At 41.6% G+C, this 24,695-nt stretch overlaps 1 protein-coding gene across 6 annotated transcripts in view; it reads left to right on the top strand.

Moving 5' to 3' along the window:
- Positions 1–16,862, top strand: part of PXYLP1 (2-phosphoxylose phosphatase 1) — an 83,146-nt gene extending 66,284 nt beyond the window's left edge. For all 6 annotated transcript variants that reach the window (XM_030575278.1, XM_030575283.1, XM_030575281.1 and 3 more), the window contains 2 exons: positions 10,595–10,734; positions 14,455–16,862. In XM_030575278.1, the coding sequence (XP_030431138.1) occupies positions 10,595–10,734; positions 14,455–15,386 (1,072 nt within the window). In that variant the 3' untranslated portion in view covers positions 15,387–16,862. The remainder of the gene's footprint in view (positions 1–10,594; positions 10,735–14,454) is intronic.
- Positions 16,863–24,695: the final 7,833 nt, after the last annotated feature.

The raw sequence follows: 24,695 nt of genomic DNA, 5'->3' as shown, positions 1-24,695 counted from the left end.
TCTGTGGTTTTTGCAACTTCTGTGTTCCCACCAGTGCTAGAAGGCCTGGCTGTAATGGTACACTCATGCTGTCACCAGTGTAGCTCTCCAAGGGTAGTAGTGTTGGGAGAATTTAACAGAAGAAATAACAGCAGATTCCTCTCAAAATAAGGTGCAGAGGCTGTCAAGAATTAGGCTAAATCTTATTTAGAGGCTGACCTACTTATCATCCTGTAAACCACATGGCAGAAGCATATGGCAAGGCTAGAAAGTGGGAGTACTTCTATAAAAACAGTTAAAGGCTGAAACGTACTAATTTTGGAGGAGTCCTGCCCAGTGACATGGGAGTTTGTCCTAAGAAAGTGAAAGTTGCTGCATTTTAGTAAGTAAGGCTAACTGTATTGTGTTTCTATTCAAAGCTCTTTATGCAGATTAGGATAATTTATTAATCCTATATCTCTGGCCATTCATTTGTCTTCCAAAGAGGGAAATAATCCATTCCCTCAACCATAGCTATTTAACTGCTCAGAAGTTGACATCAGGTTTGCATAAAAATGTATGTGATTCCCTTGTGGAGTAAACTCAGTAAGTATAAGAAAAACTGAACTGAGTTTCAGTATAACTGTGAGACAGAATATATTAAAATACAAATACAATAAGATGGTTTAAAGCAGCGGTTCTCAAACTGTGGGTCTGAACCACAAAGTGGGACCCCTCCCCCTGTACCAGGGCCTCAGGCTTCAGTGTACCCTCCTGAGGACGTGTAGTAATTTTTATTGACCAAAGTGGGGTGCGGTGCAATGATGTTTGAGAACCACTGGTGTAAAGGGATACTCCTGGGGGGATTCAGCAACAAAAAATTATGTGCACAATATTTTCAAATTCTGCATATTTTTTTTGACAAAATAACACAATATTCACACCAGTTTAAATTATTTTTGATCATTTATTTCAAAATTCTTGTCAGCAAGTAGGTCTGTAACAATACGGACAACAAAAAAGATTCAGGAAATGTTTTTTTGACAAATAGATTCCTTACTAGTCATATTAATACAGAACTCTGATGATAATTCATTTAAACTACAGTACAGAACCATATTTCCTGACCTTTCAGAAGCAGTGCAAAGGCTTAGGGGAGTCAAGGGGTAACGGAGGAGCTGAGGGAGAGGGAAGTAGTTGCTGGGAAGGACCCTGGGTGTGAATTTGGAGGGTTGTTGGGTATAGGTGGCACAAGTATGAAATAGGTTTTTTTGAAGGGTGGGGAGGGATTGTTTTAGGGAGCTTCCCCCATGAAGATCCTGTGTGACCCCTAACCTCTCCCATTTAGTCAGGCACATCTGCCCCTGTCCCCATGTGTCCCTGCACCACCATGTGTTCTTGCACCCCCTGTCCACATGTGTCCTTTCACTCCCCCACTCAATCACTCCCCCAATCCGCGTGTGGCCCTGCACCCTTTCCCCGTCCCCACTCAGTAACCTCGTTCCTGTGTGACCCCGCACCCTCTCCTGCTGTCCCCATGTGTTTTGTGCCCCCACTCAGCCACCTCCTGTACCTATGTGACCCTCCACCCGTCACCATGTGGCCCTGCACCTCCTTCCCCCTGTGGCCCTGCACCTCCACTCCCATTCAGCTCCATCCCCAGTCTGTCCTCCCCAGCTAGCCCTTATGAGCCCCTGTCTGACCCCCCAGCACCTGTCTGTCTTCCGACTTGGCCCGACAGGTGCTGTAAAAAAGGCAGGTTCTTTCTTTTCCCTAGCTGGCTGGGAGCTTCTGCTCTGTTTTGTTGCCACATAGCCCTCTGGTGGGCAAAAGGGAAAACTGCAGCAACTTTCCAGCCAAAGTTATTTTCTGCTGAGGCTGCTCTGTTCTATCGCCACAGCACCCTCTGCTGAGCAAAAGGCAGAACTGCAATAAATTTCCCACAGAAGTTTTTTTCTGTGCAAAATATTAAAAATATCCACAGCTCATTAATTATGGCACAGAATTCCCCCCAGGAGTGAGAGGGAGAAGGATCTGAGTCATATGTGACCAAAGGCTTGACAGATCAGTAGGAGTTGTTGAGGGAGATCTCAGATATAAACCAGACAGCAGACACTGTCTCACTTCAGTAAACCAGTGGTGTGATCTGGGTTCTGATGCTCAGTGTTCATAGGATGAAAGAGCCTGTCCACTTCTCATCTTCTGGCGCATGTCTGTCTGGCTCTAGCCCGACTTCAGTAACTCCAATCACTACACAGAATGGGAAATTTGCTCATATTCCTTCAGCAAGTTCCACTTTCTTGTGGACATGTGGAGATGAGGAATCCCTTTTCCTGGGTATCCTCACATACTTCCACAGATTGTCTCCTGAGGCGTGCAGATTCCTGTGGTGTGAACACAGCACCTTGTCAGAGAAAGATTTAACAGAGAGTGTGCACCCCACTGCATTTTAGTGTACATCTTTAATCTGTCAAATTGGCAGCTTCCTATTTGATTAACTATTCATTTAACTTTTCCTTTTTGCTATATTTGAGACACATTTTAAGCATGTGACTGAGTAATTGGACACCATAATTAAAATATCATATTACAGCACAGTTTTCCTTTAATCATAGTCTGACAGCTTGTCTTCTGTTTGTCTTTAGCATCTTGTATTATTTATTCTATTTATGAATATTTACAAATATTTAAATTATTAAAAAATAAACATGTATTTTCTTGTCAAGATATGATTTTAATGTCAGTTTCACTCGTAAATGCTGTACTCCATCATTTTATTACTCAGTTTGACCCTGTAGTTTTCATGAAAGTTTAATCTCAAATGACTTGTGGATTCCAATATCTGTCTTTTCTTTTAACCTCACTAAAACAGACATACGGAGCATAGTGGTTTGCCAAATGTCATAAGTAGTCACGTTTATTAGAAAGAAAACAAAACAAAAAGAACTTTCTACTCAATTTAGTCCACATTATGTGGTAAAAGAATTGTTTAAAATATACAACCTACTTATAGCAAGAATACAATTGTGCCACATAATGTGATTTGAATTATTAATCAAAAATGGTTCTCCCGATGATGGGTGAAAAGAAGAAAATCTTCCAGATGTAAATTGGGTGCACTGACAGTGTTGTTTTCCTGAGTCAGCCTCGAACGGTAGGTCTGAGGTGCATGAACTGTCCATATCCATCTCCCCGTTTTAACTCTGAAGTCTTGAGTTGATGTTCTGTTTTTATGCTCAACATTTGAATGAACATATCCAGCTTAATGAATTTACTGTATGATCCTGAATGGCCTCCCAGGCCTTTTGGTGTACCAAGAGCGATACCTTTCTCAGTGGCAAAAGCTCCAGCTAATTCCCTGACAATTTCCCTGTACTGATTTGAGTTCCCAGAGTCAGTAAAAACCTCCATTTTTAAAACTTTAAAGAAGTGCAGCAGAATTTCCAAGCTGCTGTCCCAGAGTGTCACAGAAGCAAGGAGCCTTGCTGCAGAATGTATGTCCAGCTTGTTGAGGACTTAACGTGACCTTTTGTGCATAAATCACATTTCATGCATGTGGGAAAAACATCTATATACCTAAACCCATGTGTTCATGTGTGTCATACACATACACACACCGCTATGTACTCCATGGAAAACTGGACCCAAATTCTACAGCATGGCTCCTCTTGGTTCTGTATGTGTTGCAGCTTAGGGTTTTCGGGTTTTTTTTAACAAAGATACCAAAAATAGGGATTTCCCAGTGTGCTATACACGTTCAGAGGCATCTAACTAGTTAACAGTTTAAACCACAAAACGGAAGTCAGAGTTCATTTCTCATCAAACCAGCTAAAATATCTCCTGATTTTTAGACCTACAATAACTCCGCACTTAACATTGTAGTTCCTGAAAAATGCAACTTTAAGTGAAACAAGTGCTGAGAGGGAGGGCGAGGAGCGGAGAAGCCCCGCGTCTCCACTCCTCCTCCTCCCTCCCAGAAAATCCTAAGCACCACTAAATATCTGTTTGGCGGTGTTTAGGACTTTCTGGGAGGGATTGGAAGGAGCAGAGACATGGTGCTTCCCCGCTCCTGCCCCTCCCTCCTAGAAAGTCCCCTAAGTGCTGCCAAACAGGTGTTTAAAGGTGGGGGAAGTGCTGGGAGGGATGGGGAGGAGGCGGAGAAGTGGAACTTGTGCAATGCTCCCTTGTAAAGTCGCTGCTCTGCCACAGAATCTTACAAGCAGGCAGCCAAGTGACGTTATAAGAGAGCATTGCACAACTTTAAACGATCATGTTACCTAATTGAGCAGGGACGTAACATTGAAACAACATTAAGTGGAACAACGTTAAATGTGGAGTTACTGTAATTCAACAGAAACAAGGACAATTTCATGTCAGGATGAGTCAGCTAAGTTTTTGGCATTGGTGCATACATAGTTCCTTTTCATGTAGGTCCACAAAATACTTTTCTTAGTGCATAGCAATGTAACATGAACAGAATACTGTCATAGTTTTGGCATACATTTATTTTTTTCTAACAAGGATTCTAGAAGATCTAATATAAGTGCTTTTAAAGACTTAAAAAAAAAAGAATGTTTGCATTTAAAAATTCTTCCACATTTGTGCTAATAATGCATGAAAGCCAGAAAATGAAACTGGCAAATGGTTTTTGTTATCCCAGTCTAGATCTGTATCTAACCCCAGTGTAGTATAGTGCATTGATAACAGGAAGTCACATGAAAAAAGCAAGCATGTGTTATTGTTAAAGGGAAATAAATTCTTGTATTTTGTTACAGGAAATCATCATTTTATTTTACAGAAATAAAAACTAAATTAAAAATCATTCAACTAATAACCAGACAATAGATGTCTCTGATCAGATAAAGTTAGATGGTAACAGCTGATGAATATCACAATGTACTGGCTGACTATTTAAAAACAAATTTTGGACTTAATTGATTTGAAATAGATGCTATATTAACTCCAGATTCCCCAACTGCTGTTTGTAATGCTGCTGCTATAATAATAAAGAATCTTTGCCAGTCAGATTACACAATGAATCCCTTTTATTGCACTTTGAGTCTTTTGTGATGTTATGGAAATTAAATTTTACAAATTTCTCTGAGGGCTTAATCTTTTCAGCTACACAACTGAGTCATTTTCTTTGCTTCCTGCTCAGAAGCAGTCCCAGCAGTCTTAGCAGTGTTGCCTAGATACTCCATCTCCTGCAGCATCTGTAAATTGGCAGATTCAACAGTAAGATTGGTAATCTAAATAAAAAAATCTTTGGGGAAAAAGGGATTTGTCAACTACCAGTTTAAATACTACTGCAAGAATTTCTTTTCAACACCATTTGCAGAATTGTTTGCTCTTATATAGAAACTTGCCACAGCAAAATCACTAGAATACTTTTTTGTCTGTTTGTTTCATACTGGAGTTTTACAATAAGGCTAGAAGGCAGAAACACATTCTAGTTTGAAATCTCCCATTTTGGCAAAAAATACCTCTAGCATGTCTGGATTGCTTCTCCACTTTTCTGAAATCATTGGAAGCAACCAGAAAGCTTTCTAGGTCTGAAATCCAGCTTTCAGAATGGGGAATCCAATAACATAATCTTCTGTACTGATTTCTGTGGGTGTATGCTTGTACAGATGCCCCTCCTCCTGCCCCCCCGGGTTACACAAACCCGACTTACACAAATCCACGCTTACGGAAAAAGTTGTGTAAGCTAGAAATAGGAGTTGGTTGGATTTTTTTGGTTTTCTTTTTTTTGCATAATTGTCAGGTATATGTTTCCGACTTACAGAAAATTCGAGTTACGCAAGGCATTCCGGAATGGAATGCTTGCGTAAGTCAGGGGGCGTCTGTGTGTTAAAAGAAACTTAGAAATTAAATAATGTATCTGTTTCATGTTTTGTAATTCATTGATATTCAAAGGTTGCTATTAAGTCCTGGATGTTAGTTGCTCTGCCCTAGTACTATGTGTATCACTCCCTTCTTCATTGTACCAGTAATAGTGATTTGAGAGAGATCCGTTATGTGGTTTCTATTCCTTCCCCCAAATAATTACTAACAGTTTCACCAGTGACAGTTTTAGTCCACTAGAATAGGGTTTCTCAAACAGGGGTCGCCGCTTGTGTACGGAAAGCCCCCGGTGGGCAGGGCCGGTGTGTTTACCTGCCTCATCCACCGGTCCTGACGATTGCGGCTCCCACTGGCTGTGGATCGCTGCTCCGTGCCAGTCGGAGCTGCTGGAAGCGGCGCAGGCCAAGGGACTTACTGGCCGCCGCTTTCAGCAGCTCCCATTGGCCTGGAACAGCGATCTGCAGCCAGTGAGAGCTGTGACCAGCCCGGCCCGCTAGGGGCTTTCCCTACACAAGGGGTGACCTTTGTTTGAGAAACCCTGCACTGGAATTACTGGTGATATAACAGAAGCAGCAGAGCAAGTAGTAGAGCAGCTCTTGCCATTTGTCTCACTATTGTGTTGTTTGAAGAGCTTAACAAAAGAGCTAGAAATTTCATTAAAGGGGAGCATTGCTGGGAGAAAATTACAAATGGCAGTTTGTGCAGGCTAAAGTTTATTAAAACACCACAAGGTTTTAGGCTTGTTTTTGGTTAGCCAAAAAAAAAATCATAATGTTCTAGTCTTCAAATTTTGTACAAACCTGTTGGCAGCAGGATTACATTCAAAACAATTTTCTTTAAATGTATTTCTTTCATTTTAGAATCTTATTCCTGAGACATGTCAAATACACTAAACTTTTTGTAGGTTTAGTTAAATTCCATATTTAGAACAGAATTAAGCTTTGTGGTACATGGCCAGAGTTGCTATAATAGGAAACCTGAAGTGATCTAGAAATAAAGGAAACTTTTTGTGGCGTGTACTTTCCTAACACTGCACTTCATTTGACCTACATAAAAATTCTCAAAATCTGGAAACAGTGTGGGATTGGCCAAAATCCCATAAATTAATTTGTTTTCCTTCCACACTGTATTTATACTGTAAAACTTAAACTTTTCTTTCTTTATACCCTTTTTCTTTTCTCACAATTTGTCACTGCTCATGATTTTCCACATACATAGTTACAGTAAAGTACAAACAACTTTTTTCTAATCTCTTTATAAAGAAAAATATAATAAACACTGTGGTTTTGGGAATCTATTTAAGACTGCAGACAAAAAAGAAAGGGGCATTTTGATCCCAATTGAGTGAACTGATTTGCCTGAGAGCTAATGCAATTAGTGTATCTTCATGCTAGATACATTCTTATTAACAAAAGACATCTGCTCCCTTGGAACTATGCATCTAGGAAGATCCCATGTGAGCACTGTTGCCTTTATATTGAGAAAATCTGATGCCAGATTTCTTGTTTCAGAATGCTTTTTATTCAGATGGCATTGTGGCACCCTCTAGTGGTTCAGATAACTTTCAGAGAAAAGCATAAAATTCTTAGACATAAGTTTTCATATCAGTTTTGTATATTACTGTGGCAAAAGTCAGTAGGGTGTAGGTGTGTGTCTTTTTTTTAATAGTTCTGTATAAACTTTTCCATAAAAGTACTAGAGACCCTTTAAGAATTTCTCTTTATAAAGTCAAAGTGAGTTCTGCTTAAAACCAAAATCCCAGTCAAATTAATTGTTTCTAAGCAATATTAAGAAATAGGTGGCTATATCTGATATTGATGGCTAAACGCCATATTAAGGAGATGTCAACAGTCTTGGATTTCCATGGTTAAGTATGCTGTCGAGCTGGAATAGTTGGGATAGGGATGGGGGTACGAGTGGGAGGGAAAGGGGGGAAATACAATGACACTGGACTAGATGAAAAAGTAGAACCTTTTAGAAGTGTATCTTGTATGTAATGGAATATGAGAATGCAGATGCACACCATTGTTATGATTTTCAAAGCTTGTGTGTGTTTCATATTTTTCATTTCTGCATGCGTTAAATATGTGACTTAACATGTATATATGTGATATAGTCCTGTCATGAATTTGAACATACACTTTTAAATTCCCACCCGTACACAGAAGAATCAGTCTATTCCTTTACTTCTCTCCTCACTTTTTCCCCTTATCATTATCTTGCTTAATCTTCAAATACCCCCTTACGTAAGACCGGCGCTTCCATTTAGGCGGCCTAGGCAATCGCCTAGGGCACCAGGATTATTGGGGGGTGGCATTTTGCTGGGGGGGGGCAGCAGGCGGCTCCGGTGGACCTGCCGCAGTCGTGCCTGCGGAGGGTCCCCTGGTCCCGCAGCTCCAGTGGATCTGCCGCAGGCATTCCTGCGGACGGTCTGCTGTTCCCGCGGCTCCGGTGAACCTCCCGCAGGCATGCCTGCGGCAGCTCCACCAGAGCCGCGGACCTCCAGACCCTCTGCAGGAATGCCTGCGGCAGGTCCACCGGAGCCGTGGGAGCAGCGCGCGGGGTGGCGAAATGACCGCGCGCCTAGGGCATTAAAAACACTAGCGCCGGTCCTGCCCTTAAGTAACCCACCAACAGCAATAATTTAAGAGTTCATATTGTGTTATGGAATCACCTTGGCTGAGATTTTCAAAGCAGTGTAGAGGATTTAGACACATCTTCCATTAATTTGAACTCTGTTATTGTGTTAATTTCAGATACGTTTTACTTATATCCATGAGAGTTGTAGCCATGACACTTGTATGATAAGAGAGTGTTTGCAGTCAGTTTCTGTTACTGCATGTGTACTTGTTTTAATTTCTTAAAATAAACCACACTAATTCTCCAGCTATCTCAGTGAAAGGCCAAAGGAACAGCCGTGGAGTAGCCATCTCCTCCTGATGGGGTGTAACTTTAGGATGGGGTTAGCCATCTTTCTGTTACAGCCATCTTCACTGATAGGAAGGAAAGGCCAGTATCTATCAACTTCCTTGCTCCATATTGCTGCCCCTCTGTTTCGTTCTCATAGAGCTGTCCATTAGTTACATGCCACAGTGCCAAGGACACCTCAGAAGCTGCAATGCATGAGAGATTTTAGTGCCACTGGGAGTTCCTAGGTGTGCCCTGTATTCCAGGACATTGCAAAAGTTTGAAATGGAGCAACAGCCAAGACATGACTACTTCAGAGCTAGAGCTCTGTTTCTTGTTTGTAGTATCAGGGAAGCCAAATATTTACTTTTCGCATAACTGAAATTATTTGTTGAAAGAATGTTATTGGTTGGTGTAATGTTTAAATATTGACCCTTGTCCATGTTATGACTGCATGTCCTGGGGCAACTTACTTAAGCTTTGTGCTGCTCAGTTTTTCTACCTGTAAAATGAAACTAGTTGTCTCAGAGGGAAATTGATGAATGTTTCATTAATGGTGGTAAAGCACTTTGAAAGGCTTGGAAGTGCAAAGTTTTATTAGAAGTGAAATACATACTACATGTATATACATCAGGGTATCTTTGCAGGGATATTTGATCATTAAAAATGACTTTTAGTCACTCTATTAAATTGTATATATGTAATTTAGATATTGCCACTAACACTCTCAATTTATGTGAACTAACTCACTCTCAAACTCTGCTGCTAGACAGAGATTAGAGAGAGATTATGGAGAATATTTGATGTTTGTTGTCTATTTGCCTGCCTGGGTAAAATACTGGGTAAATATTCTGTGAATATTTCCCCTCAATCTTACTGTGACACTACTTGGTTTGTTTTGGCCTCATCCGTAATGGTCAGCTCAAGAGTGTTAGGATGCATGTCATCTCATGTGTCTGTACTGTGCCTGACACAAAGGGCCCCATTTCAATTAGGCTTTTTGGGTGCCATTACAATATAAATGAAAATTCAGCTGTAAGTATGTACAAGAATAGTTTTTTATAAACACTCTTGCAAGTGGTTGCAAACTAACACTATACTATATGATACAAGGATTATCTTATTCAATTAAAGCTGAATTTGAATTTGCAGGTGGGTAGTTACCCATGAATTATCCATTAATTTGGCCAGGTCATGTGGAATAATTCTCCTTCTCTTACAAAAAGGACCATGGTGTTTTTAATGGCCAGGAGAAGTTAGGAAGTTGCTTTTATTTCTCATTTAAAGACAGTTCCAGCAATGACACAGTGCCCTTTAAGAAACCAAGTAGAAATGGACTCAGAGAAAAGTATGACTTACTGCATTGCCAACAGCACTTCCTGCGCTATAATACCTAAGAATTCCCTGAAGATCTCCCACCTAAATACTGACCCAGTCAGCCCTGTTTAGATTATCAAACCTGACAAAATCACAAACTAAGGTTGTGTGGTTACAGACGATGCTGTTGAAATGGGGTAGTCTTTCTAGTTCTGAAAACAAATCCCTCCACACAAGGGATTTTTCCCAATATTGTTATAATGAGATTGGTGCAAGTAACCACAAAAGTTACTAAACTGAAGAATGTTAACTTTTATTGACTTTTTGATATTCTCCTTGGATACATTAAAGTCCTTTATTTTGTCCTCACCAGTTCTTTAATATCAGTGCACAGCTATGTGGCTGGATTTTTTTAAGGAAAGCTCTGGCCAAGATCAGCTATTTTCTCAACAGGAAATATTTCCTTGTCATGAGAGTACGTGAACTGACCCTAATTAGAACTTTTCATTTTTCTGAGCTATTTTTGCATGCACTTACGGAAGTGTTCATGTTTTGGTTTCCTCTTCAGGAAGCCGTCTCACCCTCAGCTTGAAGCTTTTGTTAGGCATATGTCCCAAGGCTCTGAAGCCCAGATGGATGGCACCCTGAGCAGCCTGCCTCGTTACCCCAGTCATTCTTTGTGTGAAATGGGAGAACTTACACAGACAGGTAAGTTCCTGTACCTTCTTCTCGGTCTCCAACAAAACATAGTCCACTTCCAGGGCTCTATGGCCCTGTTTAAATAGGAATTCAGTGTGTATTAAGTAGAACCATGTTGAAAAATGATTCTGCTAGCTAACTTTGTTTCCAATCCCAGTGTAGATGAGATATGGCCATGTCAAAACCTGCATATACCACACACAGTCATGATAGTGTCATATACCTTGCCTACATTTAGCCTACTAATGCATCACTGTTGACACTAGTTTTAATATGTTAAACCTCAGAACGGCAAACAGTTGCCATTTAAAAAAAAAATCAACCTTATTTCCTTTTCCCTCCTCTCCCAAACATGGAATTCCATTTTGCACCCCCTACATTAGTACATTAGTTGTACATTAGTCCAACATCCAGGAAGAATAATTAATACTGAGTTGGTAGCAGGCTTACAGTTCAATATCTTATGATCCATCAAATTTAGGCATGATTGGTAAGATTTAATTGCCAATTTTCCCCTGTGATGAAGTTGTTGCTTCTAGCCCAGGGAGATCCTGGGAGAGCAGATGACAAATTGTGGCACTTGTCGGTATGGAAATGGAAATGCTTTTTTAGATTATATGAGGGGCTTTTAATGTATGAGTTTATTTTTCTTTCTCGCTCTGAGTTCTGTTCAATTGGATTAAGTTGATATGAAGGGAGCTGAATTTTACAGATGATGGGATTAAAAAGAAATTCCAATAAATTGTTTAACAATTCTAAAACATTCCTGAACTAGCTTGGCTCTAAAATATGGAATGCATAGGACACATGATGGCTTTGTTATATGGTGTATAGCTTTCATTGGTAGTAAATGGGGATTATTTGCATAACTCTGTCATGGCTTCACTCCTTGTGAGTAACATTCTGTCCCTCATTTATTCTGATAAAACGTTTATATTACACCAGCATGCATTTCCTGTTTGTAAAACCGTGTTACAGTTTAGGTCAACCAGATACATTATCCTCACTATTGTAATAAAAATGAAGTGTATATATCACATGATATATGAAAACATGTTGGACTCAGGTCCTCAAATGTATTTGTGTATTTTATGTGTATTATCAATTCTGGTCAACATATAGCACCTGTTGTGTATAAGCTACAATCCCTGTTTGTACATTTATTTTTATTTGCTGTCCAAATATTTTCCTCCAAAATTAACAAAAGCCCTTATAAAACAAACCAAAAAAATCCCTATCTGTAAACCTTCCCAGTCAAAACACAGTTGGGTTGAAATGTGGTTGTGAGCAAGGAATTAGTTTTACTGTTGGCAGATTTCTTACCTCAGTATATGGATTTATTTTGCTTTCTAAAAAACACACTAGCAGCACACACCTCTGTGCTCTGGACTCTCTTTACAATATTTAAAACAATACTGAACCATTCATATCCACTGTTATTCCTGGGGGAATTCGGTGCCTAAAAAGTAAAAATTCTGCGTATTTGTCAAAATAACACTACATAATTGCGCCAGTTTCAATTATTTTGGTAATTTATTTCAAATTACCTCTCAGCAAGTATGTCTGTCACAATACAGACACACAAAAATTCCCCCAGAAGTAGAGAGTTAAAGAAACCCCTGTGTCAACCCAGTTCCTGCTTCTCTGCTCCCTGCCCCCCCCCAGAGCCCAGCCAGGGGCCCCTTCCCAGCGCAGGCACTCAGACCCCCACTCCCCCCAGAGGCCTAGCTGTTTCCCCTCCCCTCCTCGAAGCCCAGACACTCACAACCCCTAGCCCTACCCCACTTCCCAGTGGCCAGCAGCCTCCCCGCACTCCGGATCAGACACTCTCAGACCCTACCCTCCCAGAGCCCAGGGATCCAGAGGAAGAAACAGCCTGATGCTGGGTCCCAGGCTTGCACAGAGTTTCCTATGTGCTGCTGTCTCTTTCCTTCAGTGAATGCTGGGAACTGCAACTGCTGGGAACCCTCCAGTTCCTGCCTCCTTCCCCCAGCCTTGCCTTCTATTTGGAGCTAGGCTCTGCCAGGTCCAGCGGCTTCTAGTGGCAGCCAACATCTCTGCAGCTCATTTCTGTGGGGAAAAAAGGAAATTCTGCACGCACACCATTAATTTCTTCAAAATTCTACATTGCGCAGTGGCACAAAATTCCCCCAGGAGTACACTCTGGACCACCTGCACATTCTTCATTCCTGCCCCATAACATCATTATACCTTAATTCTATCTCTCTTCCCCAAATACCTATGAATAATGGAGTTCTTTGCAATGTATCTGGAAGGAGAAATCTGGACTCTGGCCAAAGAGAGTGGCAAACACATTGTAGCATTGAGGAGCCTCTGTGGAGAATGCCAGCAACTGCCTCCTCTCTGTATTCAGGAAGCACCAGCTATAGTATCTCCATTGATCAGACTTTTGATAATGATCAGTCATACCACAATAAATTCCCTCAACTGTCTGGAGTCTGTCAGATCCCATCGATCACCTTGGAGTGGATCATTGAAACAATAGCTAGTTGGCCTGTCCATGCTGAGAGTGTAATCATAACTTCTCCAAACCCATTCTTAGTACTAGATCCAGATTGTAGCCAGCTAGATTTGTAAAACCAGCTGGGGTGGTCCTGTGACTGTCACCATAGCCAGAAATTCCAGAGTTAAATAAAAAGAATCCTCCTCCTCATGGGTATCAGTCACTGAGCAACATTGGCCTCAGCCCCTGCAATACCACCTCTCTTGAGGAATCTGCAGAGCTGTCCCAGGATTTCTGCCATGTAGTGAGGTAACCTATACATCAATTTTAAATCTAACTTTACCGCATCCCAGGACTCATACATTGTCTGTATGGGTTAGTTAGTATCTAGAACTGATGCTCCCTGTGACAACATGTAAAGGTGCTCTGGCATGCAAAAGTAACTGAGTTCTTGCCTATCACTTGGCTGTGCTGGACAGGGTTGTAAAAGGAAAGGGGAGTCTGTTGCAAAGGAGCCTACTCTAGGGGAAGGGTGGGACTTCTCCCTTCCCAGCCATGTGAAGCTGTGGAGGGTGTTATTCTGTAGTATGAGTTGATTTGTGCTGGCTTTGAATTTTGGTTCTGGAAATAAAGCAATCTCTGAAGAAAGAATGGGAAGAGGCTGGTAGTTGGGACTTGATTTACTTTCCCTAGTTTGAGAGTCTGTATGCCAGCTTACGCTCCCCTAACCCATTCCAGGTTTGTGGTATGCATTTAAGGGCTGTTTTGAAACTATGGCTGTTTATCTATGCAAGCAGCACTGTGTTAACAGATTTCTCCTGGAAACTGAGTTAATCTCTGAATGTGGATCCATTTTATAAACCACATAGTATTTTTCATAGATCATCAGACTAGCTTTCCTGTTCAATTATTTTAAAGTTCTATATCCAGTACTACTGATGAATGAGCTGCTTTATTATTAAAGGTTATAGAACTAGCTGTTTATCTACACTGAAGAGTATACAGAGCTAACCTATATTTCAGATTTAGAAGTGTGTGTGTGTGTGTGTATATATATACACATACACACACTTTGTGAAATCTTCCTGGATAATAGCCAAGCTTAAGTGAAATTTGATTCTTGGGTAAGATCAACATTTTTTAAACTAATTTGTGCATGTTAGAAAACTACTAATTGTCATTTCCCAAAAGTATCAGAGTTCTAGACATTTCCCATAACCCATTTATCCGAACACTGGTAACAGGATTTTTTAAATCTCTCCTAGGTGTTGTACAGCACTTACATAATGGACAGCTATTACGGGAAATTTATATAAAGAAACATAAACTGCTATCGAGTGATTGGACAGCAAAGCATCTCTACTTGGAGACTACAGGAAAAAGTCGAACCCTGCAGAGTGGGCTTGCACTTCTGTATACTTTCCTTCCAGATTTTGACTGGAAGAAAATTAACATAAAACATCAGTGGAGCACTATCTTTTGTTCTGGAAGCTGTGATTGCCCAATGAGAAACCATTACCTAGAAGAGGAGCAACGCCGCCAATATAGCTTAAGGGTGAAAAACAGCCATTTGGAGAGAACATATGTGGATATGGCAAAAATTGTAGGCATTCCCACTAGGCAATTAAGAGCTTCTAACCCAATAGATTCTTTGTTGTGCCATTTTTGCCACAATGTCAGTTTCCCTTGTACTAAAAATGGCTGCATTGACATTGAACACTTTAAGGTAATTAAGACACACCAATTAAAGGATGAGAGAGAGAGACAAGAAAAGAAACTTTACTTCTGGTATGCGCTACTGGCTATTCATCCTCTCCTTAATCAGACTGTTAACCGGATGCAGCGCATTGCAGAAGGCAAGAAAGAAGAATTATTTGTCCTTTACTCAGCTCATGATGTAACCTTGTCACCTGTTCTCAGTGCCTTGGGCATTACAGAAGCCAGGTTTCCAAGATTTGCAGCCAGATTAGTCTTTGAGTTGTGGCAGGATGGGAAAAAACCCAGAGAACACTTTATCCGCATCTTATATAATGGGTTTGATGTCACATTCCAGACCTTGTTTTGCCGAGAGCATAACATGCATTCCAGCAAGCCCATGTGTCCTCTGGAAAAGTTTGTTCATTTTGTCAAAAGGGGCATGTTTTCAGTTTTTAATAGCACTAATTATTATGATGCATGTCGCAGGAGACCATTTTAAAGGGGGGTGTTGAGGAGAAGAAGAAATGTTAATTTATGTATTGACACAAGGTCTGTGTGTCTGTATTTGTGGAGGGGGTGGAGTTCACCTTTTGGGTTTTCAAATTCTTGTACATTAAAGTACAAAATATTGCTTGAAACAGATTTTAATACAGTTGGATTTTCATCAGAAGACATTCTGGATGTTCTGGAGTAGAAAATAATTTGCTAGGTTATTTTAGTATGCATATGAACACATTTGCTAAATTATCTGTAATTAATTAAGTGTGCTACTGTAAACTGGACATTGCTTGAAAAAGTTTGAGAGTATAGGTTTGGTTCCTCTGAATTCCAGGGCAGTATTTGGACACTGCAAGTTACCATTTATAAACAAAATGGTTTTTTTCCACCATATTATCACGATAGTTTTAATACATAAGGAGCACACTGGATCAAAAGTATGTATTAATTCCAACCATCTGTAGTATAGTCTTGCTAAAGAAATCCTGTGACAGGAGCATCCTTCCCTTTGCCAGAAATATTAGGGGACAAGTTGGCAGAAATACACACATGTGTTTTGAGCATGTGCAAATGTATGCATGTGTTTTTTGCACACAGCCTTCTGAAAACTTGTCCCTCAGGTAGGTATGCTGGATGAATGGATATAAACGTCTCTTCTTTGATTGCACTTTCAGCACTTTCATAAATAGTTTGAACACAATCCAGAAATGTTAAGGTGTGTGACTGTCACTAGAAACAGATAAGTAAATACTAATATTACAGATAAATGTGAGTGGGAAATTAGAATAATAAATCAGTCAGTCTAATGGCAGAATTTTTGGATCTTTCCTATTAGTAACTGTATTCATGCTGACAGACTGTGGTACAAACCGATGTGTTTCAGGCTGATGTAGTGGCTGTTTGAGGGAGAAAGACAGCTTGACTAAACGCTCAGAAATTTTGTAGTCCAACTAGTATTTTTATAGACTAGGAAGATGTTATTTTATAAGACGAGTCTGGTACATACTGTATTGTGTGTATGTATAGCACACTACATTTTCTTACCTGTTTGGTTTGCAAAGGGCTGTGAAAAACTGATTTTGTACGTGCTTTCCCTTGATCAGGATCAACAGACTTAGGAACAAACTAGCTTTTATGGATGATTTATCTTGAGCCACCATAGTAAGTATGAAAACTCCATTTTTAAACTACTTTCATCTCTTACAAGTAGTTAATGCAGATCCAATTTTTAATACAAATGTCTGAAAAAGATTTTCATTACGAGAGTATTGCATTTTATAATGGTGGAGTTTTTTACATGTCTAGAAATAATTATGATTTAGTTTGTGGTTTGTGACTTAATGGTGCTAGTTAATCAAAGAAAATGTATCTGAACATCAGATTCTCTAACTTGAGCAGCATTCCAGTCTCTCTATCTCGTTTCCAAATTCTGAATTTGAATAAGTTTCTATAAATAAAGTTTTGGGGAATATTTGTACACTTGTGTGTGCTTTGAGTTCAATATAATTCTTACTTTTCTTTACTATACCCAGCTTTTAAAATTTATCTTGCAAACTGTTGTTTGCTTCATTGATAATTTTCACTGTCACCGCATTATTTAATTTTTTTCTGCCTCCTTAAAACTGTTTCTGAGTACGGGCTAGTAAACACACTGTAAGGTCTTAAAGAGAAATAAAGGTATAAATCTTGGGTCTTTTATGTTGCATTAGGAGTGTGTAATCACAGAAAAGGTTCCTGTACCTCTGTATATGGGGCAAATTTAAATTGTTCTTCTGGTGGGTTGGGAAGGGTACAGAATGCGTCAGGTTGAGAGATTTAGCTCACTTTAAACAACCTTTTTTTAAACTTATTGAAAATGATCAGCTTGGTAAAGTAGGCATTGCACTCTCTAAGTCACTCTACAAAAGGCTGCTGCAATAACTTCTTCAGGCTGATAAGCTGCTGTTGTTTGAGGCCTGTAATGGGGTATATAAACCCCACACTGGAATAGGCGTTAAGGAGAAGTTTCAGGCCCAAGTGGCTCTTCTCCACCATATCTGCTGAGCTTGATAGCCAGCAGCTCAGAAGGGGAGCAGGTAGGGTAGGGGGAGAGACCTATCTTGGCACTCCTTAGCTGGAGTCCTGGCCGTAGGGACGGGGGCTACAAGCTGTTCTACCACAAGCCCTAGGGGAGGGACTAGTCTTTCCCTAGGATTAGGGAACCAGTCACTCCATTTTCTGGTGAACCATTTGTGAGGCTTTTGGATTGGGAGGGCTAGTGGTAGGGAGTGGCCCAGAGAGACAGCCCTGAAGTACTCCTCGGTGTTTGATAATGCTGCCTGTCATAGGCTCCTGGGCCAGAACCCAGTGGAGAGGGAAGGCCTAGGCTTCCTTACCAACCCCTTTCCTGTGAAAGGGTACAAACCCCTTCTCCCTGGAGCTAAGGAGGGGTTAGAGACATTGTAAACCCTGAGGCAAGGGCATGAAGCCCACAGAGGCCTGGATGTGAGCTGAAGACTTTCTTTTGTGGGAAACCTTAGATATATATTTTGTTGCATTCTGTTAACTCCCTGGAAGGGGATTGACTCTACAGTCAATGTGTCTGGCGGCCAAGTCACATACTACCAGAAAGGAGAGCGTCACAGTGCCGGGAGTGACCACCAGCAGTGGATGCTAGAGACAGGACAGAGTTGTGACTCAGCTGCTAAACCCTTATGCAGCTCCACCAGTAAGCACTGCCCATCGCAGACCCCTGTCCATTTTCAATCGTGAGATTGGTGCTCCCTGCACATATGCACCCTCTAGCAGCATTGCACCCTTTGCTGTGTTCAGGTGCACCAGAGAGGTCTGTTCCAGAGGATCATCTTGAGAAAAGTGTCTGTGTTTGTTCCTTTTATTAGGTGTGTCATGGATACCGCAGCAGGGTTTACTCTTTCGCTTTCTCTTCACAGGAAGAGTCTGCTCTGAGATGTGAGGGCTCTATGGTGTGGTGTCATTGCTGTGTGTTGGGGTGGGTACAAGAATGGATTCCTCATGTCAGGAGGTAAAATGATGTCACAGGTGAATGTGGAGGTGGCAGGCCCACGGGTCTATGGAATTAGTTTTTGGTGCTATTCTCTAGGCCTCTGCGTGAAGTGTAGCCAAGATAGAAGGTTCCATGGGCTTCTTGGTCCTGTTCACAGAGAACAGATATCACAGACCTTTCACGTGAGCCCTGCTTGGAATTGAGTACCCAAGGAGAAGTCGGGGCTGATAGTATAGCCTGTGTGAGTGATTGTGAGTGCTGACAGCAGCTGTTATAGTCCCCTTATGGGTTCCCAGCCCTCTAGAGTCTCAGTCTGTGCCTTTTAGGGATTCGCCAGTCAGAGTGGTCTCAATGTGAAACAAGCCCATGAAGGCTCAAAATTCTGCAATTGACTGGAAACGAGAGAAACATTTTCCTTAAACATAACACCTAAACTAAATGCAAAACTGGAAGAAAACTGTAAAAGGGGCTTTATGGAAGAGCCTATGGCGGAGAAGGTAAACAGCTGCACTTCCTTAGATAGACTGAGGCCTGGAACGCTTGCCTCAGTAGAGGGTACAGGTATGCAGCCTCCACAGACACTACTTTGGGAAAGGCTTCCATGCCCAAGGCAACGGGGGTGCCACTTTAATGAGTTTCAATGTCCAGACGCAACTTGAACCTCTGTTACTGATGAGTAACGTTTCTTCGTTTCCCGACAGCCCTCTTCACCCACAGCCTCCTTTCTGCCCTCAAACTCCATTTCGATGCTGCTTTTTCTCTTACTGCTGGCCTTGTATGACTGCACAGGATATTGATGGAAGAAGAAATACTCTCAGCAACTCATTTATCTAAGGCAACATAGCTTCAGACAAGAAAATAATGGGCTCCAACACTCTTAATAAAATGACCTCTCTAAGAAGGTCAAAGAATGGTGACAGAGCAGCACTTAGAGCTCATTGCTTAGAATTGTGCTCTCAAAACACTCAGCCTGGTATCTTTAATCACTACAAAGGCACGAGCTGAACTAATGTTGATTACTCACAATGTGGGTTGAGTGCCAATGGATTTGCAGAGCATCATGAAAAGGACCTGGGGCATGCTATATAAATGGAGGTGTAATTTGACCCTTCAGCTTTATTTAAAGGCCAAAAGAAATGCATAAGAAGAGAATTGCATGACTAGGACATAGCAAAATGCTAAGAAATAATGAAAAGAGAGCAAGGGTCTTAATAGTCTGGTTATTGTTTGCAGCATTTTTGGCATCTCAGTTTGTACCACTGTGGCTATGTGCATGCATTAGTGTAAATAAATAAAGGGTGGGGGAGATGTTTAACCATTTCCACATGTTGCTGTTCTAAGATACTCTGTTATGGTGCTGTATGAATGATTTTTATAGAGAAGTAAAGGTTATGTCAAGATTAAAAGCTAAGTGCTTTTTTTTTCTCTCTCTCTCCTTATGGAGAAAACCAGTTCACTGCATCTTTAAAGGTTTCAAGTATTGTAAACTTACAGGAAATTCATTTAAGGGTTTTGCTACTGCTGGAACTTTTCCAGAATTCAGACTAAAACTAGTATCTTTGCAGCATTTTTCATTACTGAAAAAGAGAATTAGGGCTGTTTGTGGGTGAGAGAAAGAGAAGCAGCGTAAAATTGGGGTTCATGAGAAGAACAGGCATGATAACTCTGTGTACTGAAGCTTTCTGTTACTAGACAACCAGCATCACAAGCTTCCCCACATGGCCCACAAAAATGCCTCAGTGCTAATCTGGAACAGTGATTTGGTCTCCATACGCATTCTTTCACTAGCCTGTCTCTAAAGACTGCCAGTGAATGTGCCACTCTTATGTTTTCCATTGTTTACTCTGAAAAGCACCTTAGACTCTGGATCTACTAGAGGAACGGTCAGGGCCAGTGCTACCATTTAGGAGGACTAGGCGGTTGCCTAGGGCGCCGGAATTTGGGGGCGCCAGAAAGTGGCGCACTCCAATTTTTCTTTTTAAGTGTTTGAGCGGCCGCTGCCCTGGGAGGGAGAGGGAGTCTGAGCTGCCACCGGCAGCCTAGGGGTTCCCCTGAGTCAGCGGGCCGCCAGCAGCCGAGGGGTTCCCCTGAGTTAGTGGGCCGCAGCCGGCAGCCCAGGGGTTTCCTGGGGTCAGCGAGCCACCACCGGCAGCCCAGGGATTCCCCTGGGTCAGTGCGCCGCCGGCAGCCCAGTGGTTCCACCGCGCAGTCGCTGCTTCGCTTCTCCCTCCCAGGCTTGCGGCGCCAATCAGCTGTTTGGCACCACAAGCCTGGGAGGAGAATTAGAGCAGGACAGCATGCTTGGAGAGGACGTGGAGCAGAGGTGAGCTAGGGTGGGGAGGTACTGCAGGGCTGGGGGGGCGCAAGGTGGAAGTTTCGCCTAGGGCCTGGGAACAGTGCTCTATAAACCAAGATGGCTAAGTCTCCTTTATGTCAAAAATACAAAGAGAAGCCCAAATGGAACAGATGAACTGAGCCCTCTGAGATTTGAAGTTGATACCCAATTCTGGATCAATACTTCAGGACTTGTGCCTAACTCTATAATGGGCAAAAATGCATCACTGAATCTGGATAACTTTGAACTCTGGGGGAATTTGGGTTTGGATAAGATTCTTGATCCACACTTCGACTCAAGTTCATCTCTAGTGGGAAGAGGTGTAACTCTTCTGCTTGTTTTGTAAGGCTATCATTTAAATATTTAAAGGCTTAATCCTCAACCTGGTCTTGATCTTTTAAACTCTGCACAAGGCATATCTTATACATCCCAAATTAAATTAGTTTAAAACCTGTTAGTATATATAATAATATTAGTCCTCTGCTTCCTCACAGAGGAGTTGGGAGGCATAATTAATATTTATATGGTACATTAACGTTAATATATTCCTAGAGAAGTGGGTTCTAGAGCCGTAAAGCTAGCGTGATGTCAGGATAGTCACCTCAGCCATCTGACCTGGACAGAGAGGGAGTGAGCAGAGGCACTAAAATGAAAAAATGCAGCTGATTAGAAAAAAATTGCACAGTTCAAGAAAATCAGTTTGTCACCTTTTTGAAGCCACAGGCTTTTAGAATCTGACCCAATTCCCATGGAAGTCATTAGGAGTTAGATCAGGCCTTCTGGTGCGGAAGTAATTGTGATAACTGAACTGTGCAGCAAGTTCAGCAGTCAATATTATTTTAAGGTTTGTAAGTAAAATGAGACTTACCAACCCCAGCACTCACAAAACTCTTTACCGTTGGTAGAATATGCCTATGTCCCAGCATCACTTTCTTCCATTTTGAACATCCATTCAAAAGGATAGGATGTTTGTGCACAAAGGGATATTGTACATCCAGCACTGAAAGACCCACCGCACCTCCCAGCACTTAAGGGGCTAAAACAAAGGCCATTGCATGGCTTAGTTGCGTTCACACCACTGACCCTTCTAAGGAGATGAAATGATGAGCCAGGCAAGCCATTACATTTCATTCATGACTTTCATGACTAGAGTTTAACAGTTTTGCATCATTTATTGTCCAATTGACAGTTGAGAATGGATTTATATTTGGTACACGACCATAATTTTGCTACCTGGATGACTAGATTAGATTAGATATACAAGCCGGGAAAGCTTGACTGAATGGCTACGGGTTTAATCAAATGGACAGCATAGAAATAAAAACAGCTGACATTTTACAACGAAGCTTAAAAAAAAAATCTTGCTATCCTGAAATCATTCTGTTGGTTTAAATAAAACTTAGGTCCTGGTTCAGGGGTGCTGAGTTCACCTACCATTCCCATTGACTACAGCTGGGGTTCTGAGTGTTGAGTGATTCTCAAACTCATACTCTTCTTGCATTTTCATGGCAGAAACAGGGCGGGTTATTTCCCATTCTTCCCTTTTATTTGTGAAATTACTATGGATACTGGAATGGATGAACTTCCTTTCCTATATTTTAAACCCACTTGGACACTGGAGTGCTCAAATGGATTGGCTTGAACCCTAGCATAATTGACTTTGCATTCAGGAGAGCGTGAGGCAAAACCTAATGATGAAATGTGAGGATGAGAAATGGGGCAGCAGGCAGAGGGAATCTGCACTGTGCAAATACAGAGAAGTAAGACTGTGAAAATGGGCACAGATATGGGAAGGTGAGAAATCCTAACAGAAAAATAACTACTATATGTTTGTATATGTACAGATAGGGCACCCCTTTGTGTTGGCTTCCTGTTGTACAAAACTAATTTTTGCGTGATTTGATGTGAAAAACAGCCCATGGAAATTTTAATTTTTCCATGTGAAATTGCATAACTTACATATCTAACTTACATATCTTTTGCATAATGGCTTTGGGGAAAAAAAGTCCTTCCTTTTGCACAGCTCTAGCATTACTCCTTATGTCTAGGAGATATTGCTCAAAATACATTGGGATGTGTAGGGCAGACACCGAATGGCAGATTCATGATGGTGTCCAATCTTCTGCATCTATTTCTCAGCTATTGCTTTGTGGTGATGGATTAAATGCAGAGGTTGTGTTAGCAGGAGATATGGTGACAGTGTAATAAATGGAAAGGGATGGTTATTTGCCTGTCTTGCAAACCAACTTATTTTTTAGCACACTGTTTGTCTCTCAAACTGAACTACTAATTAACAAACTGGCAGTAACGTACCAATTTCTGTACCGTCAAGAGGATTACAGAACACGAGTAATTGAATTTCACACAAGACATGTTCTATCAATACACTCTGTGAAAGAACTGCTGAGGCTGGTGACATCACCAGCAGTGACATCACCAAAGGGGGCAGAGCTTCAGCAGAGGATTGACCAAGGTGATAGCGGGAGAGTGACTCTCGAGAGAGGGAGATCTGGGAATGGTAAGGGAGTTGGAGGGCAGCCAGAAGACCTGGATAGACTTGCCTGGAGTGGGGGGCTAACTGAAAATGGGTTAGTAGAGCTCTGAGGAGGGAACTAGAGGAGGCTGAAGAGAGCTCAGCTTGGTGTCTCTAGCCGCAGCTGCTTGCCCACGTACGTCATGTTGGGCTCTGTAGGGGGAAGAGTTCTCAGGAAAAGTGAGGGACTGCCACGGCTGTTCCAGTAACCAAGCATCAAGGGCTGGTGCTACATAATAACTACTACAGGCAGCAAAGGTACCAGTTAAAGAATCACCAAGTGTGTATATGTGTCAGCTGTTTGGGGCGGGGAAGAAAGCAGATTGTCACACTATACTATTAAAAACTAAGACACAGAGTAGGAAGTGAAGGGCTCAAGGCATTGGTAACAGGAAGTATTGCATTTAGCTTTCCATGCTGAACCAAGCCCAGGTTGTTGGTATCATACGGCAGTTACCAGCTGGTGGCTCTTGGTAGCTATGTGAGGTGAATCAGCAGTATCAACAGAGCAGCCAAGAACTGAATGAAGTGAGAGTGTGAACCCTCTCTCAGCCAAAAAAGTTGTTCTTTCAGAACAAGATTAAAGCTGCCAGGGCGGTGTGAGGAAGCTTGGATTGCCATATTGTCTGTGGGCTGTGAGTAAAGAGAGGGCTTTGTTTTTCCATGTGCTCAATCCCACTCTTTAACAAGTAGTAAATTACAAAATAAATTAAGTTTTTTGTGGTATGTGCTAGAACACAAACACTGTCACTCTTGGGGTGGGGGTGTGCTATTTTTCAGTTGTGATTTGATCTCTTCTCCTTTTCCCCTTCATGCCCATAAAAGGAGCCATCCCACTTTGTGTTTGCTGGGATCACTTTTAAAGTGGCTAAGATATGACACACTGTTGTGTGTTGCATAGCCTGTGTCGGGACACTTCAGCCATTGCCTTGGAAATGGGCCCTTGCCTTGACACTGCTTGGCCTCTCCTATAGTTAACATCCAGAGCTGCACACTCAAAGGTTGTGAGGAATTGCTTAGACTGTCTTTTAAGGCAATGGAAACCTAATAATACTTTATCCTTAGGGGTCATTCATGTGTTGCTTCTGAGTGCCTTCAACCCCCATTAAAGACAATGAAGATAAAAGGTAACTTAGTATCATGCTTGACTGGAACCTGCCAAAGCAATTCATGATCCCCCCCTCCCTGACCCTGAGGTAGGTGTGCAGTATTGTACCTATTTGACAGTGAGTAAATTGAGACACAGATGTTAAGAGACTTTCCCAATGTAAATGACGTGGCCAGATGTTGAACCAAGAATCCAGCTCCTGGTGACCTGCTCTAACCATTGCATCACTCATTGAAATGCCACCTGGACCTTTTAGATTTTATAGCTTCTAGAACACTTCCAACAAATCAAAAAGAAATGGCCACCTCTTCTCTATAGTCAGCCTTGGCA

Source organism: Gopherus evgoodei, chromosome 9 (assembly GCF_007399415.2).
Source record: "Gopherus evgoodei ecotype Sinaloan lineage chromosome 9, rGopEvg1_v1.p, whole genome shotgun sequence".
Classification (NCBI taxonomy): domain Eukaryota; kingdom Metazoa; phylum Chordata; order Testudines; family Testudinidae; genus Gopherus; species Gopherus evgoodei.
The sequence above is the reverse complement of the archived record's forward strand: the minus strand, read 5'-3'. Positions and strand labels throughout refer to the sequence as shown.